This window comes from Pelophylax lessonae (genome assembly GCF_965119305.1).
Source record: "Pelophylax lessonae genome assembly, chromosome: 4".
NCBI classification, from domain to species: domain Eukaryota; kingdom Metazoa; phylum Chordata; class Amphibia; order Anura; family Ranidae; genus Pelophylax; species Pelophylax lessonae.
In genome coordinates, this window is record NC_138771.1 from 504,214,731 (window position 1) to 504,239,007 (window position 24,277).

The following is a 24,277-nucleotide window of genomic DNA, read 5'->3' on the forward strand; positions in this document are numbered from 1 at the left end:
TTGAATTTGAATTCTATTTGAAAATGCAAAAAATTCGATTTTGATTAGAAAACTATTCAAATTTGATTTAAAAAATAAAATGTGGACCCAGGGTTCCTCAGGACCAGGTCGTGCCATGTAGAAATAAAATCTTCACTGTGCATTTACCTCTTCTTTACCTCTACTGCTCTCTCTTTTGAACTATATGTACTACAGGCTTTGCTGAACACCCAGGCCCATCTCTCTGATATGTGTGCAGTGGCAACCACTGGAATAGATAGATAGATAGATAGATAGATAGATAGATAGATAGATAGATAGATAGATAGATAGATAGATAGATAGATAGATAGATAGATAGATAGATAGATAGATAGATAGATAGATAGATAGATAGATAGATAGATAGATAGATTATGATCACTGACAGGTTAAGTGAATAACTTTGATTATCTTTTTACAATGGCATCTGAAATTCGTGGGATATCTTAGGCAGCAAGGCAACATGTTATCCATGTAGTTGATGTGTCAAAAGCAGAAAAATGGGCATCACAGTATTTTATGTATGGGGCTGAATAGCCGCAGACTAGTCAGAGTGCCCATGCTGACCCGTGTTCACAGCCAAAACCACCTACAATGGGTATGTGAGCATCAGAACTGGACCACAGAGCAATTGAAGAAGTTGGCCTGGTCTGATTAATGGTTTCTTTTACATCATGTAGATGGTTGGGTGCGTGTGCGTCATGTTCCTGAGAAAGAAATAGCACCAGGATGCAGTATGGGAAGAAAGCAAGCCAGTGGAGGCAGTGCAATGCTTTGGGCAATGCTCTGCTGGAAAAACTTGGTCCTGCCATTCTTGTAGATGTTACTTGGCATGTACCACATATCTAAACATTGTAGCTGACTAAGTAAATCCCTTCATAATAATGGCATTCCCTAATGGCAGTGGCCTCTTTTAGCAGAATAAGGACCCCTGCCACATTACAAAAATGGTTAAAGAATGGATTGAGGAACGCAACAATGAGTTTAAGATGTTGACTTGTCCTTCAAATTCTCCAGATCTCAATCCAATGAAGCATCTGTGGGATTTGCTGGAAAAACAAGTCAGATACATGGAGGCTCCACATTGCAACTTACAGGACTTAAAGGTTCTGCTACTGACGGCTTAGAGCCAGATACCACAGCATACCTTCAGAAGTCTAATGGCATCCAGAGGGGGCTGTTGCAGTGGCAAAAGAGGGACCTACTCAATATTGGGTGGGTGGTCATAAATTTATGGCTGATCAGTGTATATAGTGACAGGCTAATACTATGTCATGATGTAAAAAGAAAGTTGGCGTACAGTTTGACATGGAAGCACTAACCATAGGTGGGACTGAATCCCAAGGTCATGTAAGGTACTGATGTTACCTAGGGTTTTCACCCATGCAGACTGATGTGCTCAAGGATACAGTATGTGTCATGTAGAAAGAAAACAAGGTTGTTGTTTTTCTAGGGCTTGGCAAGTTCTACTATGGGTCCTGAAGCATGGAGGCTTTTTAGAATGTTGGGTTGGCTAGCCTCTAACCCTAGGTCCCCATTTTGTTGTCAATTAGCACCCACTGATTGTGCAGATGTGCACAAGCCCTTTTGATCTGGGAATTTCTGTGGCCCAGGGCTGGACTAGTGCAGCTGGACGTGCTATTGGTAGCAGAAGTGTTGTGTGCGTGTGTGTGTGTGTGCGGATTGTCTTTGGAGGAGCTGATGGAGACCCTAAGCCTGAGGGCCAGAGCAGCAGTGCTACAACAGGAATCCAGGTGCCTGGATGAGTAATGCTGAAAAACTCATGTAAGGGTAATCCACTTATATTAAATTAAAGGAGTTGTAAAGGCAGGAAGGTAGAAAGGCCTTCTGAGTGTAACAGCCTCCCCAGCCCCCCTAATACATACCTGAGGTTCCTCTCTGTCCAGCGATGTCCAGGAGTCCCTTGGCCGTCTGGGACTCTCCCTCCTGATTAGCTGAGATACAGCCGTGGCGCCATTGGCTCCCCTGCGGCTGTCAATCAACATCAGTGAGGCAATCAGGAGACAGAGGGGGTGGGGCCGAAAGGCAGCTCCGTGTCTGAATGGACACACGGAGCTGTAGCTCGGCTCAGGTGCCCCCATAGCAAGCTTCTTTCTGGGGGGGCACTCGATAGGAGGGAGGGGCTAGGAGCAACAAAGAGGGACCCAAGCTGAGGAGGATCTGGGCTGCACTGTGCAAAACCAACTGCACAGAGGGGGTAAGTAAAACATGTTTGTTTTTATATATGTTTATTTATGTTTTTTTTTTTAATTAGACTTTACAATCACTTAAACTTTTGTTGTAAAAAAAAAAAAAGTGGGTAAAGCTGCCCTTAAATTAACTTTTGGCGAGAAGACTGTTTCCTTGGAAACTCTACCCTTGACGCTAATCCTTACAACATAACCATTCACACATGCTTTGCTCCAAAGGATTTAACAGTCCAATGTTTCTAGTCATATTATTGTAAAAATCCTAAATACTAATAATATTAATAATATTTGTTCAGTAAATAAACCACATTCTGCAGAGCTTCACAGTAAACAAGGAGCTATTTCAAACAATCCACGCCCCAGAGGAGTTACTCTTTCTTTTAAAGCTGTCGTATCTTCATACACACAGCCCTTGCTCAAATTAACCCAGATATACAATATTATATCTAAAACATTTAAATCTTGCTATAAATTATACATAAAAATACTTTCTTCATCCAGCATTTTAGCAGTAGCTAATGAGATTTCCATGCAAGAATTTCAATTTATTAGAAATATTTTAAACTTGAACATGCATTAAATTTAACAAGGGACATGCCAAATAGCGACCCAGATTAGATTACAATTCCTTAATTCACTCTCTGATACCATGTTATTTACAAGGCAGAATGACTAGAAAACTATTCAAATTTGATTTAAAAAATAAAATGTGGACCCAGGGTTCCTCAGGACCAGGTCGTGCCATGTAGAAATAAAATCTTCACTGTGCATTTACCTCTTCTTTACCTCTACTGCTCTCTCTTTTGAACTATATGTACTACAGGCTTTGCTGAACACCCAGGCCCATCTCTCTGATATGTGTGCAGTGGCAACCACTGGAATAGATAGATAGATAGATAGATAGATAGATAGATAGATAGATAGATAGATAGATAGATAGATAGATAGATAGATAGATAGATAGATAGATAGATAGATAGATAGATAGATAGATAGATAGATAGATAGATAGATAGATAGATAGATAGATAGATAGATAGATAGATAGATAGATAGATAGATTATGATCACTGACAGGTTAAGTGAATAACTTTGATTATCTTTTTACAATGGCACTCTCTGATACCATGTTATTTACAAGGCAGAATGACTTGTTCTGAACTAGTTGTGCTGCAGCATCTGTTTGATTTATTTGGAAAATAATATATCTCTTCTGTGTTCCGTGAGCATGAATGGCTTTTAAGAATTTTATTTTACCACCTCAATACTGGACACTTTCACCCCCTTCCTTCCCTGACCAATTTTGAGCTTTCAGTGCTCTCACACTGTGAATGACAATTACTCAGTCATGCTACACTGTACCCAAATTACATTTTTATAATTTTGTCCACACAAATAGAGCTTTCTTTTGGTGGTATTTATTCACCACTGAGTTTTTTTTATTTTTTGCGATATAAGCGAAAAATGAGCAGAAATTTTTTAAAAAAACCCCAATATTTTCTAAAGTTATTTCAAAAGAAATCCAATAAAATCAAATTTCGTCATAAATTTAGGCCAAAATGTATTCTGCTACATGTCTTTGGTAAAAGAAAATCCTGATAAGTGTATAATAATAGGTTTGTGTGAAAGTTATAGAGTCTTCAAGCTAGTCTACATCATTGAAAATTGATCAATCCTGATGTACTGACTACTCATCTCCTTTCCATGTGAGGACAGTTCAAATAACCCCCAAATTACCCCTTTTTGTAAAGATGACAGTCCAAGGTATTTACTAAGAAGCATAGTGAGTTTTTTGAAGTTGCAATGTTTTGCCCACAATAGTTTGGGTAATGAAGATTTTTTTTTCTTTCCCCTCACAATTGTCATATTAACAAGTTATTTCTTACACATGGCATAGATAAACTTTCAATTATTACACCCCAAAATATATTCTGCTACTCCTCTGGAGTATGACAATACCACATATGTGAGACTTTTCCACAGCCTGGCTGTGGTAAAGCACAATCAGGCGTTCTAAAGGCTTAAATTACACATTTAATTTCCTGAGTATCTATCACATTTTTGAAGGGCCTGGAGCACCAGGACAATGGAATTACCCACAAAATGACCCCATTTTGGAAAGAAAACACCCCAATGTATATTCTATGAGGCATAATGAGTCTTTTGAACATGTCAAGTTTTTGGAAAATGTGGAAGAAAAATGAAAACGTTTTTTTTTTTTTTTACACAAAGTTGTCAATTTATAAGATATTTCTAACACACAGCATGTACATAGCAAAAATTACACCCCAAAATTCTGCTACTCCTCCTGAGTATGGCGGTACCACATGTGTGAGACATTTCCACAGCCTGGCAAAATACAGTGGCCCAACATCCATGTAGCACCGTCAGACATTCTAGGAGCATAAATAACACATTTCATTTCCTGAGAACCTATCACATTTTTTAAGGCCCTGTGACAGATGTTGATCACTGGGATGTGGCAGATGTTGACTGGAACAGATATGGCAGATCACGGAGAGATGTGGCAGATGATCACGGACAGATGTTCCAGATTATGTGCACCAGATGATCACGGACAGATGTGGCAGATGATTACAGACAGGTGTGGCAGATAATCACTGGCAGATGTGGCAGATGATCTGCGCCAAATGATCATGGACAGATGTGGCAGATGATTACAGACAGATGTGGCAGATGATTACAGTTAGGTGTGGCAGATGATCACTGACAGATGTGGCAGATGATGTGTGCCAGATGATCATGGATAGATGTAGCAGATGATCTTGGACAGATGTGGCAGATGATGTACATCAGATGATCATGGACAGATGTGGCAGATGATTACAGGCAGGTGTGGCATATGATCACTGGCAGATGTGGCAGATTATGTGCACCAGATGTGAGCCAGGTGATCCCAGATAGATGTGGCAGATGATCACTGGCAGATGTGGCAGATGTGCGCCAGATAATCATGGAAAGATGTGGCAGATGATCATGAACAGATGTGGCAGATGATTACAGACAGGTGTGGCAGATGATCACTGGCAGATGTGAACCAGATGTGTGCCAGATGATCACGGACAGATGTGCCAGATCACAGACAGATGTGCTAGATTTTCATGGACAGATGTGGCAGATGATCACGTACAGATGTGCCAGATTATCACAGGCAGATGTGCCAGATGATCACAGACACGCCAGATGATCATGGACAGATGTGCCAGATGTTCACTGTAACAGATTATTTTACTGGGACAGATGTGTGACAGGTGTTTTCACTGTGTTGGGGACACTGTGTTGGGGACACTGTTTTTGGGACACTAAATGGGTGATCAGTGAATAAAAAGCAGTAAAACAGCTCAAAACTCACTGATTCCCGGCTGGCAGCACAGATATGCTCTCCTTCTCAGCACTGACAGGCACTGTGTTAGGAGAAGCAGAGCCAATCACTGTTACAATGGCTGTGTTGACAATACATGACGGCTGTGATTGGACACAGCCATCATGTGATCAAGAGAGCCAATCACAGAGCCCTCCTGCCGAGCCGTGTTGCAATGTGTCCTGGGGACACAGACACCAGGATCACACAGCTGAGTGGGCAAGCGGCCGCGCAATCTCCCTCCTTTTGAAAGGACATTATGGAAAGTCCATTCAGAAGGAGGAAGCTCCCAGCCGGCTGTTTATATGCAGTGGCCGGGTGGGAGGAGGTTAAAAAAGTACACTTGCCAATCTCTTGATTCCCGCTATCATTAATGCCATGGCAACAGCACAGAAGAATGACAATATATTATAAGGGCTTTAGTGGCATGTTGACCTAAAGAGAGCTAAAAAAGAGGACATTAACTCGAATGCAGTAAAAGGTCCATGATGACTCACTGGCTGCTATGGTTAGAAATGAAAACATATGTTTGTATTCTGAGTAATTGTATGATATAATAGGGAATGCCTGAAAAAAGGTGGGTGGCTATATTATATGTTAAAGGTATATTCCTATACTGAGAAATCCTGCAGTGAAATGCTATGGTCTGACAACATACAGCTGGTTTATTCAACTCTCTGCCTGCATCAAGGCTCTTCCCCTAGGTCTGGACTTACAGTGGAGTGCTGCATAAAAAGGTGCCATGTCATTGACCTTCAGGGCAGCCAGGGTGCTCAATAGGATTATGCAGGCATACGGAGATGCCTTCCTTGCCCATGAGGTGTTTTAGCATTTTAAATGTGACTTTATATTTCTTAAAGCAGTATTAAGCCAAAAGCAAACATTTAATATATTGCAGCTTACCAATTCTTAGATGTGATAGCTGTATTAGTTTCCCTTTTTAGGCTTTATTTTTTTCGTTTTTTATCTGGTGATCCAGCAAGCAAGTCTGTTGTGTTTCACAAGTTCCAGCTCTCCAGCAAAATATATCAGTTTACATGGATGGGACTAACCACTTAACACTGCCAAGGGTGATTACACTAAACTAATAAGATTTTATTTAATCATGCAAAACATTTATCTCAAAAGGCAAAAAAAAAAAAGCTACAACTAAATATAAAGTGTGAGATGGAGTTTGGCTATAATTTGTCAGTGTATCTAAATCGGCTAGTTTTAACACTACACTCCCCCAGACTGACAATGCTGCTGTCTGCTATGTATCCTTTTCTCATTCCTCCAGAATTGCGTCTCTCTGATACAGGAGGTGTGTTACTGACCAGATCATTAGGTGAAAACAGAGGCAAAAAAGCCAAAGAAAACAAACCTCATGCAGCCACCTAATCTAATGATTGGTAAGCTGCAGTATAATACATTTTTGGCTTTGCGTTTAATACCACTTTACATTTACCTTTAGCCTGAATAATATTGTTTTTCTTCCATCCCAATGATGATTGGTTGACCTTAAGCTCCAAACATCAACATGGAGTTTTGGGAAGGGAAGTTAGAAAGGGACATGCTATGGGATCTGACTACAAACAAAAAAAAATGTGTCTTTTGCATCCATTCCTCTCTGTAATTAATTTTTAGGAGTAGTCAAAACATGTCATTTTCTGCTGCGTAATTAGTTAGTTTTAAGTAGCTTTTTGAGTTGTTGTGTTTTGGAATGTTTAGCAAGAAATTATTTGCAGGCTCTTACCTGAACAATTTATGGTTTGTTTTCAACTGGGTGATGTTTTCCTAAGAGTCTTTTTCCATCGATATATTTAAAGGTGGATTTCAAAAACACTAATTACAGTGCTGCTTACACTATCTCCATATAATTATGATTTTTGCATTCAGAAAAAGACTGTAAATACCTTAATTTTTACCATAAAGATGGGAAAATGCTTTTTTAGGTTCCTTTTACTTTACATCGTCTAAGGAGAGTGATGCCACTGCTACATCATATTTCAGTGACAAGCAACACAGAATGAGCAAAATTATATCAGTGAAATTGATTTAGCTGTAAAATTAGGAATTTTGCTAAAGCAGAAACTCTCAATTTTGCTCATTGAGCTACTTATTACTATTAAAAAAAAATGTTGTACTCTTTATTTTCATTTTTCTTTAGAGAGGTTTTTTTGAGGGTCTATTGAAAGTATTTTACTCTAATTTGGGCAGGCTTCACAGTGATTCACCAGTTTTAAGTGAAGGGCCTTGTTACAATAAGCTACGTTTTTGGAATGAGAAAAATGCATGTTTTTGGTGGGTTTTTGGGGTTTAATGGACTTTTATTGTTAGGGTTATGAAAGCTACTTTACATTTACTTTTAATTGTAAAAAAAACATTAAAACTTTTATTGTTATATTTAACAACAATCTTTAACAGATGTATTTTTTTCTAGGCGCAATTCAAGGTCTCTCAGAAAGACATGTGGTGACAGCTTCCAATCACTGACATGGCTTTTTTTTATCAACAAAGCCATGTGCTTACCATATCTGCACTGACATTGTCTCGAGGGACTGTGTTACCTAAAAAAGCCACTGATCGACAGCACTAATACATTTATTACCAGAACAAAGCCACTGGTCACCAAATTGGTGCTGACATATTGTTCATATTGCTTTATAAGTAAACAAAGGGTAATGGTTTAGATTACAGAAAACAAAGTCCATTCAGCACTATGACCTCTTTAGACCTGTAAATAATAAAAGGGTGCATGGTGGGTAGGCACCGTAGAGCCAAGCAATTGAATGAAGAAGATGCCACCACACAAAATTTACTTTTAGAACCCTTGATATACTTAACAATAACACCAACCGGTTTAGAATAAGGTTAGAATCATGGTAAGCATTAGGGCCTTTTTTTTAACGCTCTGCAGTGCAATAAAAAAATGAGCACACACAAAGTGAATCACAAAAAAGTGCACAAGGTGTACACATGGTCTTCCCCTGAGCACACTGGCCCTGATCCCCTGGGGGAGCATGACTCCTGACAGGGACTGGGGTATTCATTGTCCACCCAGCTGAAACCAAGAAGATCCCATTCTTCAGGGGACCTGCCTAGGCAAGGTTCACCCAAGTACTAGGTGGGGCTCCCCTGTAGGGTAACCTCCATGGGAGAACCTGATCATGAGGCCACATGCTCCCCCACAAGACTTTCAGGGCAAGTCAGAGGATCTATACTCTACTAAAGCATTAGGGTTAGCCTTCTGAAAAGTATTAGTGTTAGCAAAAGCCTTACAATATCACTAGCGAAAGCATTAGGGTTAGGGTTATTGCTAGGGTTTTTACTAGGTTTATCATTAAAGTAAGCATTGGGTTAGTGTAATGGTTTAAATAAGATTTAGGGTTAGCATTGAGTTGTAGGTTTAGCCTTTGGGTAACATTAGTGTTTGGATTAGGGTTGGTGTCTGGGAAAGCATTAAAGTTAGGCTCCATTCACATATGGGATGGTCAAATTTAAAACAGCACTAGCATATAGAAAATGGCAAACAATAAAAATGTATATAAATATAGTGAACAAGTTGGCATAAATAGCATAATAAATAAATGAATGATAAGTCATTTTAAAAAGTGATTAAAATCCAAGAAGTGCTCCAGTGCAGGTAATCTATTCAAGGTGCTCAAGGTGACAGGTGACCCCTCTCGGTTCCCTACTCACCGCAACAGAAGATATAAATCGCTTAAAATTTCAATAAAGATGTTGCACCCAGCCTTCTTCTGAGGATATCACAAGACTGCTAGTGTCTCCTTAGGCGGAACTGGTCCAAGTCTCCTCCGTGGACCCCAAGCAAAAAGACAAAAGGGCCGCATATAGTGTAGTATGCTTATAGAAATTTATTTCTGCAACATCTTTATTGATATTTCAAGCGATTTATATCTTCTGTTGCGGTGAGTAGGGAACCAAGAGGGGTCACCTGTCACCTTGAGCACCTTGAATAGATTACCTGCACTGGAGCACTTCTTTGGATTTTAATCGCTTTTTAAAAGGACTTATCATTCATTTATTTATTATGCTATGTATGCCAACTTGTTCACTATATTTATATTCATTTTTATTGTTTGTCATTTTCTATATGCTAGCGCTGTTTTAAATTTGACCATCCCACTTTTATCTAAGCTTTTACTTAGAGATACAGCAGCTGCATCAATTCAATTTATTCATATTTATTCAAATTTATTTTATTGGCACAATTTTTTATTCACTTTCATTCACTTTACACCATAAGCGCGGGTTTTAATTCATAATTTCCATTCACATATGGGTGTCTCAGATTGCGGCCAGAATCGCAGTGATTCTGCTGTTAATCCTGAATCATTGCAAATCGCGGGACGCCTGTGCGATTCCCGTGACTTGCAATGGCACCCCAAACGCGGCACGATTTGCCCGATGAATCGCGGTATAATCGCGCAAATAGAATCTCGGGTCGCCTGTTGCAACAAAATCACGACGCGTTTGGGGTGACATTGAAAGTCACAGGAATCGCACTGGGCGACCCGCGATTTGCAATGATTCTGGATCGCGGGCAGAATCGTGACGATTCTGCCCATGATCCGATGCACCCATATGTGAATGGAGCCTTAGTGTTATGGTTTAGATGATGGTTAAGGTTAGCAATATAGTTTAGATTAGGCTCAGTGTTTAGATAGGCTTTAGGGTTTACTTTAGAGTTTAGATTATAGTTAAAATTAGCATTTAGGTTAGGATTAGCATTAAGTTTAGTGTTATGCCTGGTACACACGATGAGATTATTGAACAAATGATCGTCCCTCTTTTTTTTTTGCATGCTAGTCTCACATCGAAAATAAAGAGTTTACTAAAATTCTTGTACGACAGAATAAAAAATTCGGAAGGGATGTAATGTGTTGTAGTATATTTGTATTGTATTTTCAAACGACAACTGTACTAATTAAACGAAAATTGTACAATCTGGTATTGTATGAGGAAAATGTTCACGCTTGTCCTGTCGGATAATATCAGATGAACTCTTGTGATCGGCTTTTGAAACCTGTGTAATAATGTACTAATGTTTGCAAGCGGTATTTTATCGTACGATATTCTGATCGTGTGTAGGGGCCATTAGGATTGCCTTTATCATCCATTTATTACCATGCCATTAGTCTGCATAATAAAATTTTAGGCTCATTAGGCCTTCGATCCTTAGTACCTGCCTTTGTCACTGGTTGGGTTACATTGATCTAATCAAATATGTGTTATTCAGTCACTAAAGACCAGTACATTATTTAAAAGGCAGGGAAGACTGCAATTGTTGAAAGCCAATGAAAAGTTTCCAGAATTGCCATACATCCCACTGCTCATCATTACTCTTCACCCACCTGTAAGTTGTCTAATGTCATATAACAGTGATAAACCTGTACACTATCACTGCTGATGTCCTTGCGTCTTCTTTATTGGTCTCCATATCTACAAGTCTAGGGGGATGGTAGGGTGGAAGGTTCTGGCAAGCTGCTGACAGACACAAAACGAAAAGTAATTACTCTGGAACTCTACGAGTTCAGACAGTGTGATAACGATGTGAGGTAATTTATGCAACACACAGACAATTTCTGTATGCAAATTTGGCAGACAAAAGAACAAAATTAATTGAATCTGGGAGAAATGTCATGTCAACCTATAGTTAAGCATTGGAAAATTATTTCATATATAATAGGCCTTATACATTCCCCTTTATGAATGATTTTAACTGGCTATCGTTAAACAAAGGGTGACGTGTTCAATGGAGGAGCAGGATGCGGTTCATGGGAGGTAAACAGGAAAATCAGATGAAAAATGAGAAAAGAGCTATGTTGTATCTTTAATTAATCATCTTTAACTTTCCAGAATGATTTTCCTTGTTTTGTCTGATGTAGTCAATGGACGATGATCAGTGGAACACAGAAAAACATGAAAGCAAGAATTGGTTTGCATCTAAATTGACAATGTACCCAAGTACTAAAATCTTAATAAAAGCTAATATAAACTAAAATGTCATATAATCTTTAACATATAAATGTGTTTTTTAATTTTTAGTATCTTAAAATCTACAGTTTTCCCTGAAAAATGTTAATGTATTTGAAGTGTCACTAAACCCACATCATATAAAACTATGAATAAATGGTGTATTACATGCTGTTCATACTAACTCAGTCACCATGAATTGGTTTTCTGTATTCTGCAAAAAAATGTTTTAATCCTGCTGTTCTCTATCTCCACTTTCTGTCCATGTCCTTCCGTACAGCTATGGATTTTGCACATGCTCAGTTTTCAGTGAATGTCTATGCTGAGCATTCCCTCCCTATCCCATTTGAGCAGTCCATGTAAATATAGAGTCACACATATGGGCATATACACAGTGGTAAATTACAGCCCACTCCCTCCCTCCTCCCCCATGCCCACTAACGATCTAAACACAACAGGCTGTGATGTTACATGACGATTGATGGAGGCTTCACCTCCCTCTTATTCTAAGACACAGGTTGGAGGAGAGTGACACAGCCTTTGACTGGCAGAAGTCTGCCCACACACCATGTTATTTCCACAAAATAACAAAGATTTGATTTCAGCGATATATTCTTTTTACTCTGTATTCCAAAGGCAGTTTTTTTTTTAACATGTGATCAGCAGCAGAGGACTAGAAGCTCCTCCTGCTTATGTTTCCCTGCAGACAGACTGGGAGAGAGCTGGGTCAGGTGACAGCTGTATATCAATTAGGAAAAAGGTTCTTACATGTTTTTTTACTATTATTAAAATAATTACAGTGCCATGATCCACATACAGAAATAGAAGGGGCAATGTAAATTACAGTGTGTGTTAAGTATCACTTTAAAACGTTACTGTATTTTCCATTTTTAGTATCTTTAAATCTGCCATTTTCCCTAGTATATTACCTGGTGATCCTGCCAAAAATGACTTTGTTCAGGCATTTCCTGTTATAAGGGGACAACATTCTCTTCTTGTCCCTCAATTGTGCTCCTGCATTGTCACTCAGGCACACGATGGAGACTACAGGTGGATGTTTCAGTACACACTGGCATTGTCTCATCCATGCAGCCATTGCTGGAGGACATGTAGACATGTAGACTAGGAGTGGCTGCAAAGACTTTTACAGGACAGCATTAAAGATGTGACCTTCTAGTTCTTCAACGTCAGCCACATATTTAAAGATTAGGACACATGTTTGGCTACCCCTACTGAGCATGCCCCAATTGATTTGTCAGAAGCGGAAGAAAATATGTATCAATTTCTCCCAGCACCCCAATTTTTTCATACATTAAAAAATCCTTTGAGAAAATGTATATCTTTAGTGACCCCAGCAATTAGAAGAATTTAGGAATGTTGGCAGGGATCCACAATAGTCGTGCAAGGAAAGGGGTATTTATTTTGCAGCTTACCAATTCTTAGTTTTCTTATTTAACCACTTAAGCCCTGGAAGATTTTACCTCCTTCCTGACCAGGGGGTATTTTGCGATTCAGCACTGCGTGACTTTAACGGACAATTGCACGGTCGTGCGACGCTGTACCTAAACGAATTTGACGTCCTTTTTTTCCTACAAACAGAGCTTTCTTTTGGTGGTATTTGATCACCTGTGCGATTTTTTGATCATGCGCTATAAACAAAAAAAGAGCGTAAATTTTGCAAAAATAACAATATTTTTCAAATTTTTTTATAGGAAATTCCCCCCCAAAAAAATGTAAAAATCAAAATTTTTTAACATTTTCGGCCGATTTGTTTCATGCAACATATGTTTGGTAAAAAAAATCGCAAAAAGCGTATTTTGATTGGTTTGCGCAAAAGTTATCGCGTTTACTAACAAAGGGAAGGATTTTTGTCATTTTTGTTGTTTTTTTTTTTAACGAGTAATGGCGGCGATCTGCGATTTTTTTTTTTCGGGACTGCGACATTGCGGCGGACAGATCGGACCCTTGACTGACATTTTTGACACTTTTGGGGTTACCAGTGACATTACTACAGTAATCAGTGCTATACATATGCACTGTTACTGTAAAATGACACTGGTAGTGAAGGTGTTAACTTTATTTTAGAGGGAGGGGTGGTGTGTGTCCCTAGGGGCGTGATTCTTACTGTGATTGGCTGTGGCTTGAAGTGTAGGAACAGTGATCAACGGTCCTACATAGTAGAACCGTATGATCACTGTTCATACACAGGGGAGAATGACAGGTGGCTTGTTTACATCAGCCGCCTGCCTTTCTCCCGCTGTCACGGACGATCGCGAGTGCCCGGCGGACACGGGGGGGACCGCGCGGGAGCGCGCATCCGGCGGCGCGCGCTTGCTCCCCAGAGCCTCACAGGCTAGTGACGTACCCATACGTCACTTTGCCTCTGAGGGGCTGACCGCCGCAGTATATGTACTTGCGGCGGTCGGCAAGTGGTTAAGCTTTATTTCCTTTATTTTCACATAGCAATCTGGCCTGTAAGTCTTTACAAGCTCTCTTGCAGATGTCGCAGTTACAGGAATGAGACAAACCTTTTACACCGACAGGGGTGCTTACAGTAATCTGCTTTTAATTATTTACATAAAACATTTATCCCTAAAAGAAAAAAAAAGTTTGCTGTAACTGCTTACAAAGTATTATCTGGAGTCTGGCTTCAGTTTGTTGGTGTATCCAAATCTGCAAGTGCATCTAACATTCCCCAATGTTGCTATCCAAAGGTGCCCCTGCACTCCGTCATCCAGGGCACTCTAATACAGGAGATGCATTGCTGGCCAAATCCCCAGGTGAATACAGAGAGAAAAAGTCTAAATAAAAGAAAATGAAATAAAGCCACCTAATCTAATGATTTGTAAGCTGTAATATATTACATTATTGTTTTTGGGTTGTGGAGTACATAACAAATTTCTAACACAGCCAAATTTCTTCCATTACACTTGTTTGTTCCTCCTTCAGACACAATTCCTTCCGGAGACACTTGCCACGACAGATGCAGGTATCCAGCGTGGACTTTAGCATGGGCGTGGAACCGTTACAAAGAGGTGAGACCACCACCAGCATCGGCCGAATTAAACCGGAACTCTACAAACAGAAATCCTTTGACTCGGAGGACAATAAGAAAGAGGACGCTAAAACGTGCGGCAAACTCAACTTCACCTTACAATATGACTATGAGAATGAACTTCTTCTTGTGAAAATCATAAAAGCCCTGGAATTGCCAGCCAAGGACTTGTGTGGCACCTCAGACCCCTACGTGAAAATCTATCTTCTCCCAGATAGGAAGAAGAAGTTTCAGACAAGGGTTCACCGGAAAACCCTGAACCCCATCTTTGATGAGACTTTCCAATTTCCCGTGGCCTATGACCAGCTGAGCATTAGGAAACTGCATTTCAGCGTTTACGACTTTGACCGATTCTCCAGACACGACATGATTGGGGAGGTCATTTTGGATAATTTATTTGAAGTGTCAGACCTCTCCAGAGAAACCGCTGTGTGGAAAGACATCTATTGTGCCACAACTGTAAGTACATCATCTCTAGATCCTAGTCATAGTTGTACTAGTGTATTTGGTGTCTTTATCTAATACTAGTAAGCTGAATTTAACTGAAGAGAAGGCGAGTTCACCACTCATAAAAGTAGATTTCTCAGTTCTAATATGAAGAGCATACCCCAGGATTTATAGGCACACAGGTCACCCAGTCATTTTAAAGACCTTCTTCATGCAAAATTGGTAGCCCTGCCATCCCTCCCACTGACCTCTATCCCGTTCTTTTATTCTATTTTTGGAAATAAAACATTTCCTTAAAGTGTTACTTAACCCAGAACCCTGCATTCACTATATCTTGTCTCCCACGGCACACAAAACATGGAAATGCAATTATTTTAGTTATATAAACTGCTAAATATCTTTTCTCATCAGAAGTTTATAGCAGTCTTGTGACTTCTGTCAGTGTCTGGTTGGAGCTTGTAGGATGAGTTTTCATTCTCCCATAATTGACCTATAAAAATGCAGGACCCCTAACCCTCTGTCTGGATAGTGCTGATTGGCCCTGTGCTGATCACATGCACTCTTCCAAGAAAAAAAATAAATAAAAACTCCCTAGCAACACACACCAAACTGAGCATGTGCAGCCTGTCCCCTGACTCTGTAAATATCAGGAAATATATTGGAGTCAGTGGAAGAAGGAGATGATCACAGAAGATAGGATCAAACAGCCTTTTTACACAATGGGGAGGATTAATCCCTTCAGTTCCACAGTAAGTATAACAAGCATGCTTTACTGCATATAGATTAGGAGGACTGAGTTGCCCCTGTGGCTATAAATCCTGAAGTATATTCCTGGGACTCACTTGAACTGAGGAAGCCACCAAATAGGCAGAGTAGGCACTGGCTTTTGGGCCCCAAGCCGTTTAAGGGCCCTGCAATAATGATAAAAATGATATTGATTTGATCTTGAAAGAAAAGTACAGTGAAGCTTTCCTATATTGTTTACAAAAGATAGAAAAATATTAATCAACTCAAAGACACAAAAACTTTTTGCTAAAAAATCTATAGAGAAAATATAGTATTTAAGTATTTATACAATGTACCCAATACCACATTAAAGTACCTAACCCTTGACATCAGGGTAACATTACAGTTTGTCTCCTAAAAAGTTAATCTTTTTTCAGCTGTCAGTTTGTAACAAGTGATAGTGCAACCTACGTACGTGTAAGGTACAGTAGTGATGGTCATCCCCATCTAGCGGCTGACATGCTACTTAGTTCAATGTTATCCCACTGGAGCGCACACAAGAAACCTCCAGAAACCTGCAGGGGGGGGGGGGCAAGGTTTCGACTGGCTAGGAGCCTTCACAAATTTGAATCTAGCACTGGAAGCCACTTGTATTGGCAATCTTAAGCATCACAGAATAAGTCCTGTTGAATATGATTAATAGAAGAGATCCCAAAATTGTGAATTTGGATGTCCCAAGTCAAATCAAAATGTCTGTTTTTGGCAGTTTAGATTTCCACGTTTAATTCTGATTAGGTGGGGCTTTTGATTTAACAATTCTGAACTTCAGAGGTCTATGAGTTTTGATAAAGTTCAGCTTTACTAAGACTGGTCAATTTTAAATTTCAGAAATTCAATAATTTCCAGTGACTAATTATTATTAGCTTTACCATGACCTAGATAAGGTTTCATGTACACTTGGCAGTCATTTATCGCAGTTGCTGGAAAATGTGGCAAAATCGTGGCACAATTTTGCGTAGCAACACGATTTTTCTGTGTTTAGGAGAGGGAGGATGAGGGAGGTTGAACCAGGGGCTGACTGGCAACCTGCAGCCCAGGGGGCAAGTACAAACCAGAAGCCCATGGTGCAGCGAATCGGCATTGCTCCCACTATTCCTCTTCCCGGCCTCCTCCTGACCCCCATTCCAGGCTGAAGCTCTGTTCCAGGTACTCTCAAATGACTGGGTTCCTGACCTGGCCAACAGTGGGTGGTTGGGGGGAGCTGGGACAGCTCGATCAGGGATGGGTGGGGAGGAGAGTCTCCAATGGTGCATGGAACTGACCTCTGCTCAGACACAGTTTACATCATCCATGCAGGGGGGGGGGGTAGGCCTGCGCTCTGTCCTTGTCTTTAACCCGCACTCTGTAGGTCAGCGGTGGGGACTTTTACCCCATTTCACCAAGAATCCTTTAGGCATGTCTGTGGTAGAAGCGGTGCAGCCTTTTTATGGGGCATCCGAGCGGCTCAGGGGGCAATTGCCCCCGTGGCCCAGTCCTCCCCTGGGTTGAACCTCACCTAACTGCAGCAGCTCCTAAATTCTGCTAAAAGCATATGTGTACATTGACACATGGGCTTTTATGGAGTTGAGTTTAGGAGCTTTGGCAAAAAAAACACCAAAAGCTCATAAACTAAAGTTTAAGAGCTGCTAGTGTACATGGAGCCTAAAGTCAGAACATTCAGAGGTCTATCATTGCTTTTTACTGTACCTACTATTTTGCAATGGTTTGAATAGAACATTTTGTGTTGGACATAGGGTATTGATTCATCCTTCACATTAAAGGACCAATAGAGGTTCTGTAGGGACCAGGGTCAAGCTCTACCTTCACAAGAAAATTGGAGAATTTCATAAAACTTTAACTTCCTATACCTCTAGATCTTTGGGATGTTTTGACATTCAGTTTTCACTGACTATACATTTAATTTTATTGTGATTTGTGATAGGTGTATTTGAAGTGTTTCTAAACCCCAAATCTAAAATGTATTATATTGCAACTTACCACTCTGTAAATAAGGGGGTTGCATTCGTTTTCCTATCCAGGATTTTTTGTTCTCTTTTTTCCCCTGGTGATCCCGCCACATTATCTGTCCTAGGGTGACAATGCTCTGTACTGTACCTATAGAGGAACGTTAGTGTTGTCGCCCGAAGACAGGACTACTGAACACCTCCCCCACTTGTTCTCCTCTCATTACATAGAGGGGAGGTATTCTGTAATCATCAGGGATCGCTGGGAATAATTTAACAGATAACTGTGCACTACAGGCAGACAGCACAGGAAGTTGTCACCTTAAAAAATTTCTGACATGTTCAACAGATATTTATTTGCAGTTATTAAACAGATATAACAAAATTATTTCAATGGTATATCTAACAGACCAAAATGGAGCAAAGAAGAGGCATTTGTTTTTAGAGTTTAAGTACAGTTTAAATCATCTGTGTGTACATGTTCCTTTTCCATAGCAGGTTGAAGCAGAGTCAGTTCAGATCAATCGTGTCAAAAATTATGTAAGAATTTTAACAGCTTTTTAAGAGAAAACCCAGACTAAACAGAATGTAAACTTTGGAAGCTGTGCCTAAAAATTAAACATCTATGGTAAATGACAATTCACCTGTATTGCTTGTGGTTTCCTTGCAGTTCCCCATTACTGACTTACCATGCCTTGTTCTACACTGTGTCTCTCTATATGGTGGCAGTCATCTTGGTAGAGGCAGGGCTTCGCTTCCTCAGGTCAAAGGTAGTAGTGACATCACCAAATATTATTCCAAACGTTCTGAGACTAGCAATCATAAGCAGCAGTGCCTTAGATCTCACACTGCAGATATACAACTATGAGGCTGTATGCACAGTAGTGCTTTGGCATCCTCACATACCAGGAGGTAGACTTATATTTTCTGGAGTAATTGCAATCAAAGGGGATATTTTTCAGGACAATGCTTAGACAACATTTTTGCTCTAATCCAGCAAATCTTCAACTTTTCAGATCATTTCAATTTTAGCCAGAAACTTTGAAATAAACCCATAGGTTCTCATAGGGTGGTTTGACTTGCATGATTTATCTATACACCCTTGAGGGCCAGTATTTTTTGGAAAGTCAATGAACATAAACTAAACATGCAGCCCAGCCAAAAACTGGGATCAGAAGCCACCTGTAGATACAGGGTTGTCATCCAGTTCTACAAAAACAGCCATACTGCACTACATTCCTTGGATCTTTGCTTTTGTACATAGCTACAGTCTTACACCTCTGCAAATATTGGATGCTTGTGTAACTTATAAAGGGTGAATGGGGTGTGGTGGTCGTCACATAATCCATGTTTCCACCTTTGTTGGGCACCGATCAAGGTTCACATGAGAGGCCTACCCCAGGGTGTGTTCTTTGGGCTGAACAAGCATTGAACAGGGTCACTGACCCTTGCACATGGGGTAACATTTCGCCTAAAAGCGTGCTCACCAGTGCCCGGGACCTGACAGGAGCCACGGTCATGTGAAGAATCAAACATTAAGGCAACTTCTCAACTCAGAGATGAGCCAATTGTGTGCAGTATTCAATGTACAGAGTTCCTATTTAAACTGTTTTGTCCCATACCCTACATACTTTTTTACTGGAGTATGTGTTAAATTCAGAGGAAAAGGCTGAGCCTCTTGCTACTCCACCAGTCACTGTACATCTGTTACCTCACTCCCAGTAACAGAACGGGGTCCCACCGAGCACATAGCGCAGACCTCATAATACTCTCACCTAACTCTTCTCTTCCTGTACCTAGTGACCAGGCCATAAGTCTCCATAATGCTAGTCCACTCTTAGGGATCGGCAGAAACTAGACAGGGAGTCAAGGCACCGATCCCCTGGAATTGCGCTAAAATAACGGCAAAATGTGCATATTTTGTAGCCATTGTCATGCAAAAAACACACAGGAATCGTGGCAAAGTGTGTGTGCAAAAAAAAGTGTGGCTCAGGGCCAAAATTTGGTCTATGAGCTTCCTTGCTGTGACAAACATGCATAGGAAAACCTAAAGTAGGTACTCTAAGATGAACCCCTGATTATCTCAAATACTTTTATTTTATTTTATTTAAATGGTGGGAGAATATCGGTAATTAAACAACTAAAGAAACTGATTTTAAAAGACCTAATTTTTATCTCAACCAAAAGGTTTATGAAAAATATATATATCAATACTCACTGTATTAATGTAATTTAATGATTCAAAAAAGGAAAATATGTATTACAATGTTACATGTTGAGTTTTTCCACAGTGGTTTAAGAACATATGAGCTAGTGTGGTCCAGAGGAGAATAAATGTTTGCCAAAGACAGAAACACAAGCTAAATAAAGCATTTGATGTTTGGTTCCAAAATGGACTGTGTGACCAAAACCTCCCTCGCACATCTAGGCAAATAGATGTCCTCTGAATGATTAAAGCAGGACTCACAGGTCACAGAGTTAATGGCTATGTTTGTAGAAACAGACAAGTAGTATACTCAACTGTCCGGTAGTTTTATATAGAAATTGAACCATGGTTCTCCTACAGACGAATACATCTGCCAAAAAGTCCATACACCTGAACCAGCAGATCACCAATGGGGCTAGGAGAAGAGGTGGATGATGAGTGCGCCTGACCAGTTTCGCTAGGCACAGGCCAGCTGCTTTAGAGGCAAGGGCAATGCTTTCAATTGAATGGGCTTCCCTATGCGCAACATGTGGAAAGATGTGTGAATCTCCCACACGAAAAAAAAACCATGAGCGGGAATACGCATTCCAGTCATGTAAGATGTATGGAGGTTATAGCAATTAAAGACAGCTTTTTTTTGCAGGCATCTTTTATTCTATTTTTTTAAAGCCGCTGTCTCTTAAAGCTCACATTGCACAATAAACCTACCTGTGGTAAACAAATATAAGGAGATTTCAAGCTGAAACCTTCCAACCTGTCAGCGACCAAAATAATTGACCTGTCTAACAATATGCGTTAAGAACAGGGGTTTAGCATGCACACATTTGCAAATACATGTGTAGGCTAAAGGCCCCGGCAAGGCACCCTGTTTTCTGTAGTCCCTAACTCTGACTTCTGAGTCTCCACAATGAAAGCACATGCATTTTAATGGATAGGCGGAGGACAGGTGGCCTGGAAGGAGCCCACCCATCCCTAAAGGTACAGGGGAACACTGAACACCCAGCACATTGCACTATGGCAGCAAAGATGTCAGTGGCCACTGCCCCCACCTTTAACTGATCAAGGAGCTCTGGATATGTCAAAAAAATACAAGGAGATTTCCAAGCTCAAACCTACCAACCAGCCAGCAACCAACCAAATTGACCTGTCTAACAATATGCGTTAAGAACAGGGGTTTAGTCTGCACACATCTCCAAGTATTTGCAAATGTGTGCACACTAAACCCATGTTCTTAATGCATATTGTTAGACAGGTCCATTTGGTTGGTTGCTGGCTGGTTGGTAAATTTGAGTTTGAAAATCTCTTTGTATTTGTTTGACATACGTCACCCTTCCAGTGCTCCTTGCTGCAATAGACTAGTTATAGATGGAGACAGTGGCCACTTGTTTCTATCTGTGGTAAAGCAGTTATACATTGCATTACCAAATAAGCAACCCCCCGCTTTGCTGGCTTTATTTTACATCTGGAAAATCTGGTAATTTCCATGCTGGGATTAATAAAGCTCCTGCTGTAAATCTGTAACTTTTGAATATATGTGCTGTAGGTCTCATAGACCCTGTGCTTGTTTCTCCGCCTCCTTCTCCAGACCATTTACAAAACACACAGCCCCAGGCTTCGCTGTGTGAACCACAAGAAGAAGGAGGCAGAGACATAACCATAGCATTGGTTCTATAGGAGCTACAGCATTTACACCCAAGGGGTACAGAATTACAGCAAAGGCTTTACTAATCGTAGTATGTAAATGAACATATTTACTGGGTGTACAATAAAACCAACATGATGGAAAAGTGGGGAAGGGATGTCCTTTTTGTGGCAATGGAATAGTTAATTGCTTTAACTTGGGTAGGTTTATTGTACCTTTAGTTGGACTTGAATAGGTGCAAACTTGCATTAACCGCTCCTCTCCCAAATAACACAGCAGCGCAGAAAAAGGAAAAATCTGCCATCACGTGAAAAGCAAGATAACAAAGACAGATTTAGTGTTTTGTTTTTTTTTTGTTTTTTTTTTAATTATTACCCATTTTCATAACAGCTGAAGCATTCAATACATCCTCCGGGGAGGAACAATGGATCTAGAAAAATACATTCCCACTGTTTTCCCAAAGTCACACTCCTATAATACAATTAACAGTTAGGAAGATTCCAAAGGATTATATACAACGTCTACCTTTGACATCTTTTCATTCTCGCATAACCCATATCATAATTACTTCCTGTATTTCACAGGAATCTCATGGCGATGATAATTGTGTTCAAACCCATACAAAGATGTTGCTAATTAATCTCACAAGTCCCAGGCCTGGGATGCGTGAAGTCAATGATATACAGTAGATCCTGAAAGTGGTAAAAATGTTTATTAATGAAAGAAGATTGCTTCGTAAGTTTGTGATAACATAGTAGAACCTAATTCCATACAGTTTCATTTTGCTTAGTGTAGATAGGGTTAGATTTAAAATTTCTGGCAAATTGTAATTTCTGTCTGTAGGCAGGTGGACCTGTGTTCACCTTTAGTTCTTAGGACACTCCTTTTTTTGAGTCACTTCCTTTGGGTAACCTCTGCATCTTACCTATAACAGGTTTGGTAGGAGTCTTCCTGGGGTCTTTTGGAATAGACAGCTTGTTCCTCACCATAGGATGGTGCCCCTGTGCCTTGAGATGCAAAAGAAGAGACTAGTGGAGGCCTCTGGCCTATTGGGACTATGAGCAGCGTGCCCAAAACAGTACACCACAGTACCCCTCCTGGAACTGAAAGAGTAAACTTTTTGAATTTAAAGAATCAATCAGGGACTAAATTATACCAGGCAAAGGCCCAATTCACATTAGAAAATTTGGAAGCCTGGCCAGAATCTATGTGATACCAAAATGTGTGACATGCCATTATTCTCAATAAATCGTGCAACAAAAATCTGAATATGAGAATGGGACCAACGTGTTGGCTCTTATAGCCAATGTCTGGACTGTTCTAACATTCTATATTGGAAATTTACCACACAAAGGATGTTTTAACCTACTTTTTACAGGTTTCAGTAAAGTTAAAGCAAATTCATTTCTGGCCTCATTACTGTCTCAGTAGAATGAAGTACTGCATTACAAAAAGGTGGAGAGTTGAATTCAGTTAACCCTCCTCTTATGTTAGAATTCCGTTACTATCCATGATGTTTAGGGTCAGTTTTGACCCGTGTTTTAAATAAGCCATAAAATACCCTCTGAATAATTATTTATCATCAAATTTGTTTCTTACCTCTTGGTTACCTTGTTAGGCTTCTTTATCCTTGAAAAGATTGGTTTTAATATTTTTGGTGTGACCCCTAGACCTTTCATTTGATAGCATACCTCTCATTTTCAAATTTAAAAAATGGTAAAATAAAGTCAGCAACTCTGAAATGAATTTGTCCTATTTTTCTTCACTTTATTTAGAGAAGCAGACAAGCAGGAAAAGAGATAGGCCCCTCCCTAACTACAGCTCACAGGGTTGAGAGGGGATTGGCTGTCACTGTTACTAAGCAGAGAGAGTGTTTATGATTTCAGTTTTGGCACTTATTAGTGTCCTAAAATCCTATATTATAACTGGGTCAGAATTGACCCTAACACCATGAACGTCTTAATTTTCACCACAGTATTTTATAATTTAGTGAAAAGGATTATCTTTCTATTACATTGTTTAAATAGAGGTTCCTGACAAAGTAAAAAAATCTTGATGCAATAAACAAATTTATGTGATACTTATAGACATTCAAAACCTGAAAACGGGTCAGTTCTGACCCTAACACAAAAGGAGGGTTAAGAGTTGTGTTAACTGTGATGGGTTTGGTGCAAACCTGGTTGGCTACAGAGTAGGTGGTGGTTGGAGAAGCAAAATCCTCCTCCTGGCGATAAGAAACTACCCCCTCAGGTAACACGTGCCAGATGACTCGGTCTCCCATGTATCATGGGCCCTAAGTGTTTGGACTGACTTTGGGAGCCCTGGCCTAGACCAAATGTAAACCATGGGCCCATGTTAGGAGGTGCTCTGGGTATAAAGGACTGAAAAGGGTGAGTTGAAGTAAGTGGCATACATGCAGGCGGTTAATGCTTGAGCTTGGCAAAAAGTTACGTGCCTTAAGCTCTGTTTGTTAGGAGGAATACTCTACTGCATGTGCCTATCACATGTATGGTATAGAGTGGACTTGCCTACAATTCTGTGACCCTCACTGGGGAGAGTTTTCCCCACTTCCTGTTCCTGTGATACCTGTAAAGAAATTAGCCTTT

The 24,277-nt window shown here is 40.1% G+C and overlaps 1 protein-coding gene across 1 annotated transcript in view; it reads left to right on the forward strand.

The window, feature by feature from the left end:
* The window catches only part of SYT10 (synaptotagmin 10), a 123,281-nt gene that overhangs the window by 44,003 nt on the left and 55,001 nt on the right, over positions 1-24,277 (forward strand). Inside the window, exon 3 of the mRNA XM_082255757.1 lies at positions 14,542-15,106. Within this exon, the coding sequence (XP_082111883.1) occupies positions 14,542-15,106 (565 nt within the window). The remainder of the gene's footprint in view (positions 1-14,541; positions 15,107-24,277) is intronic.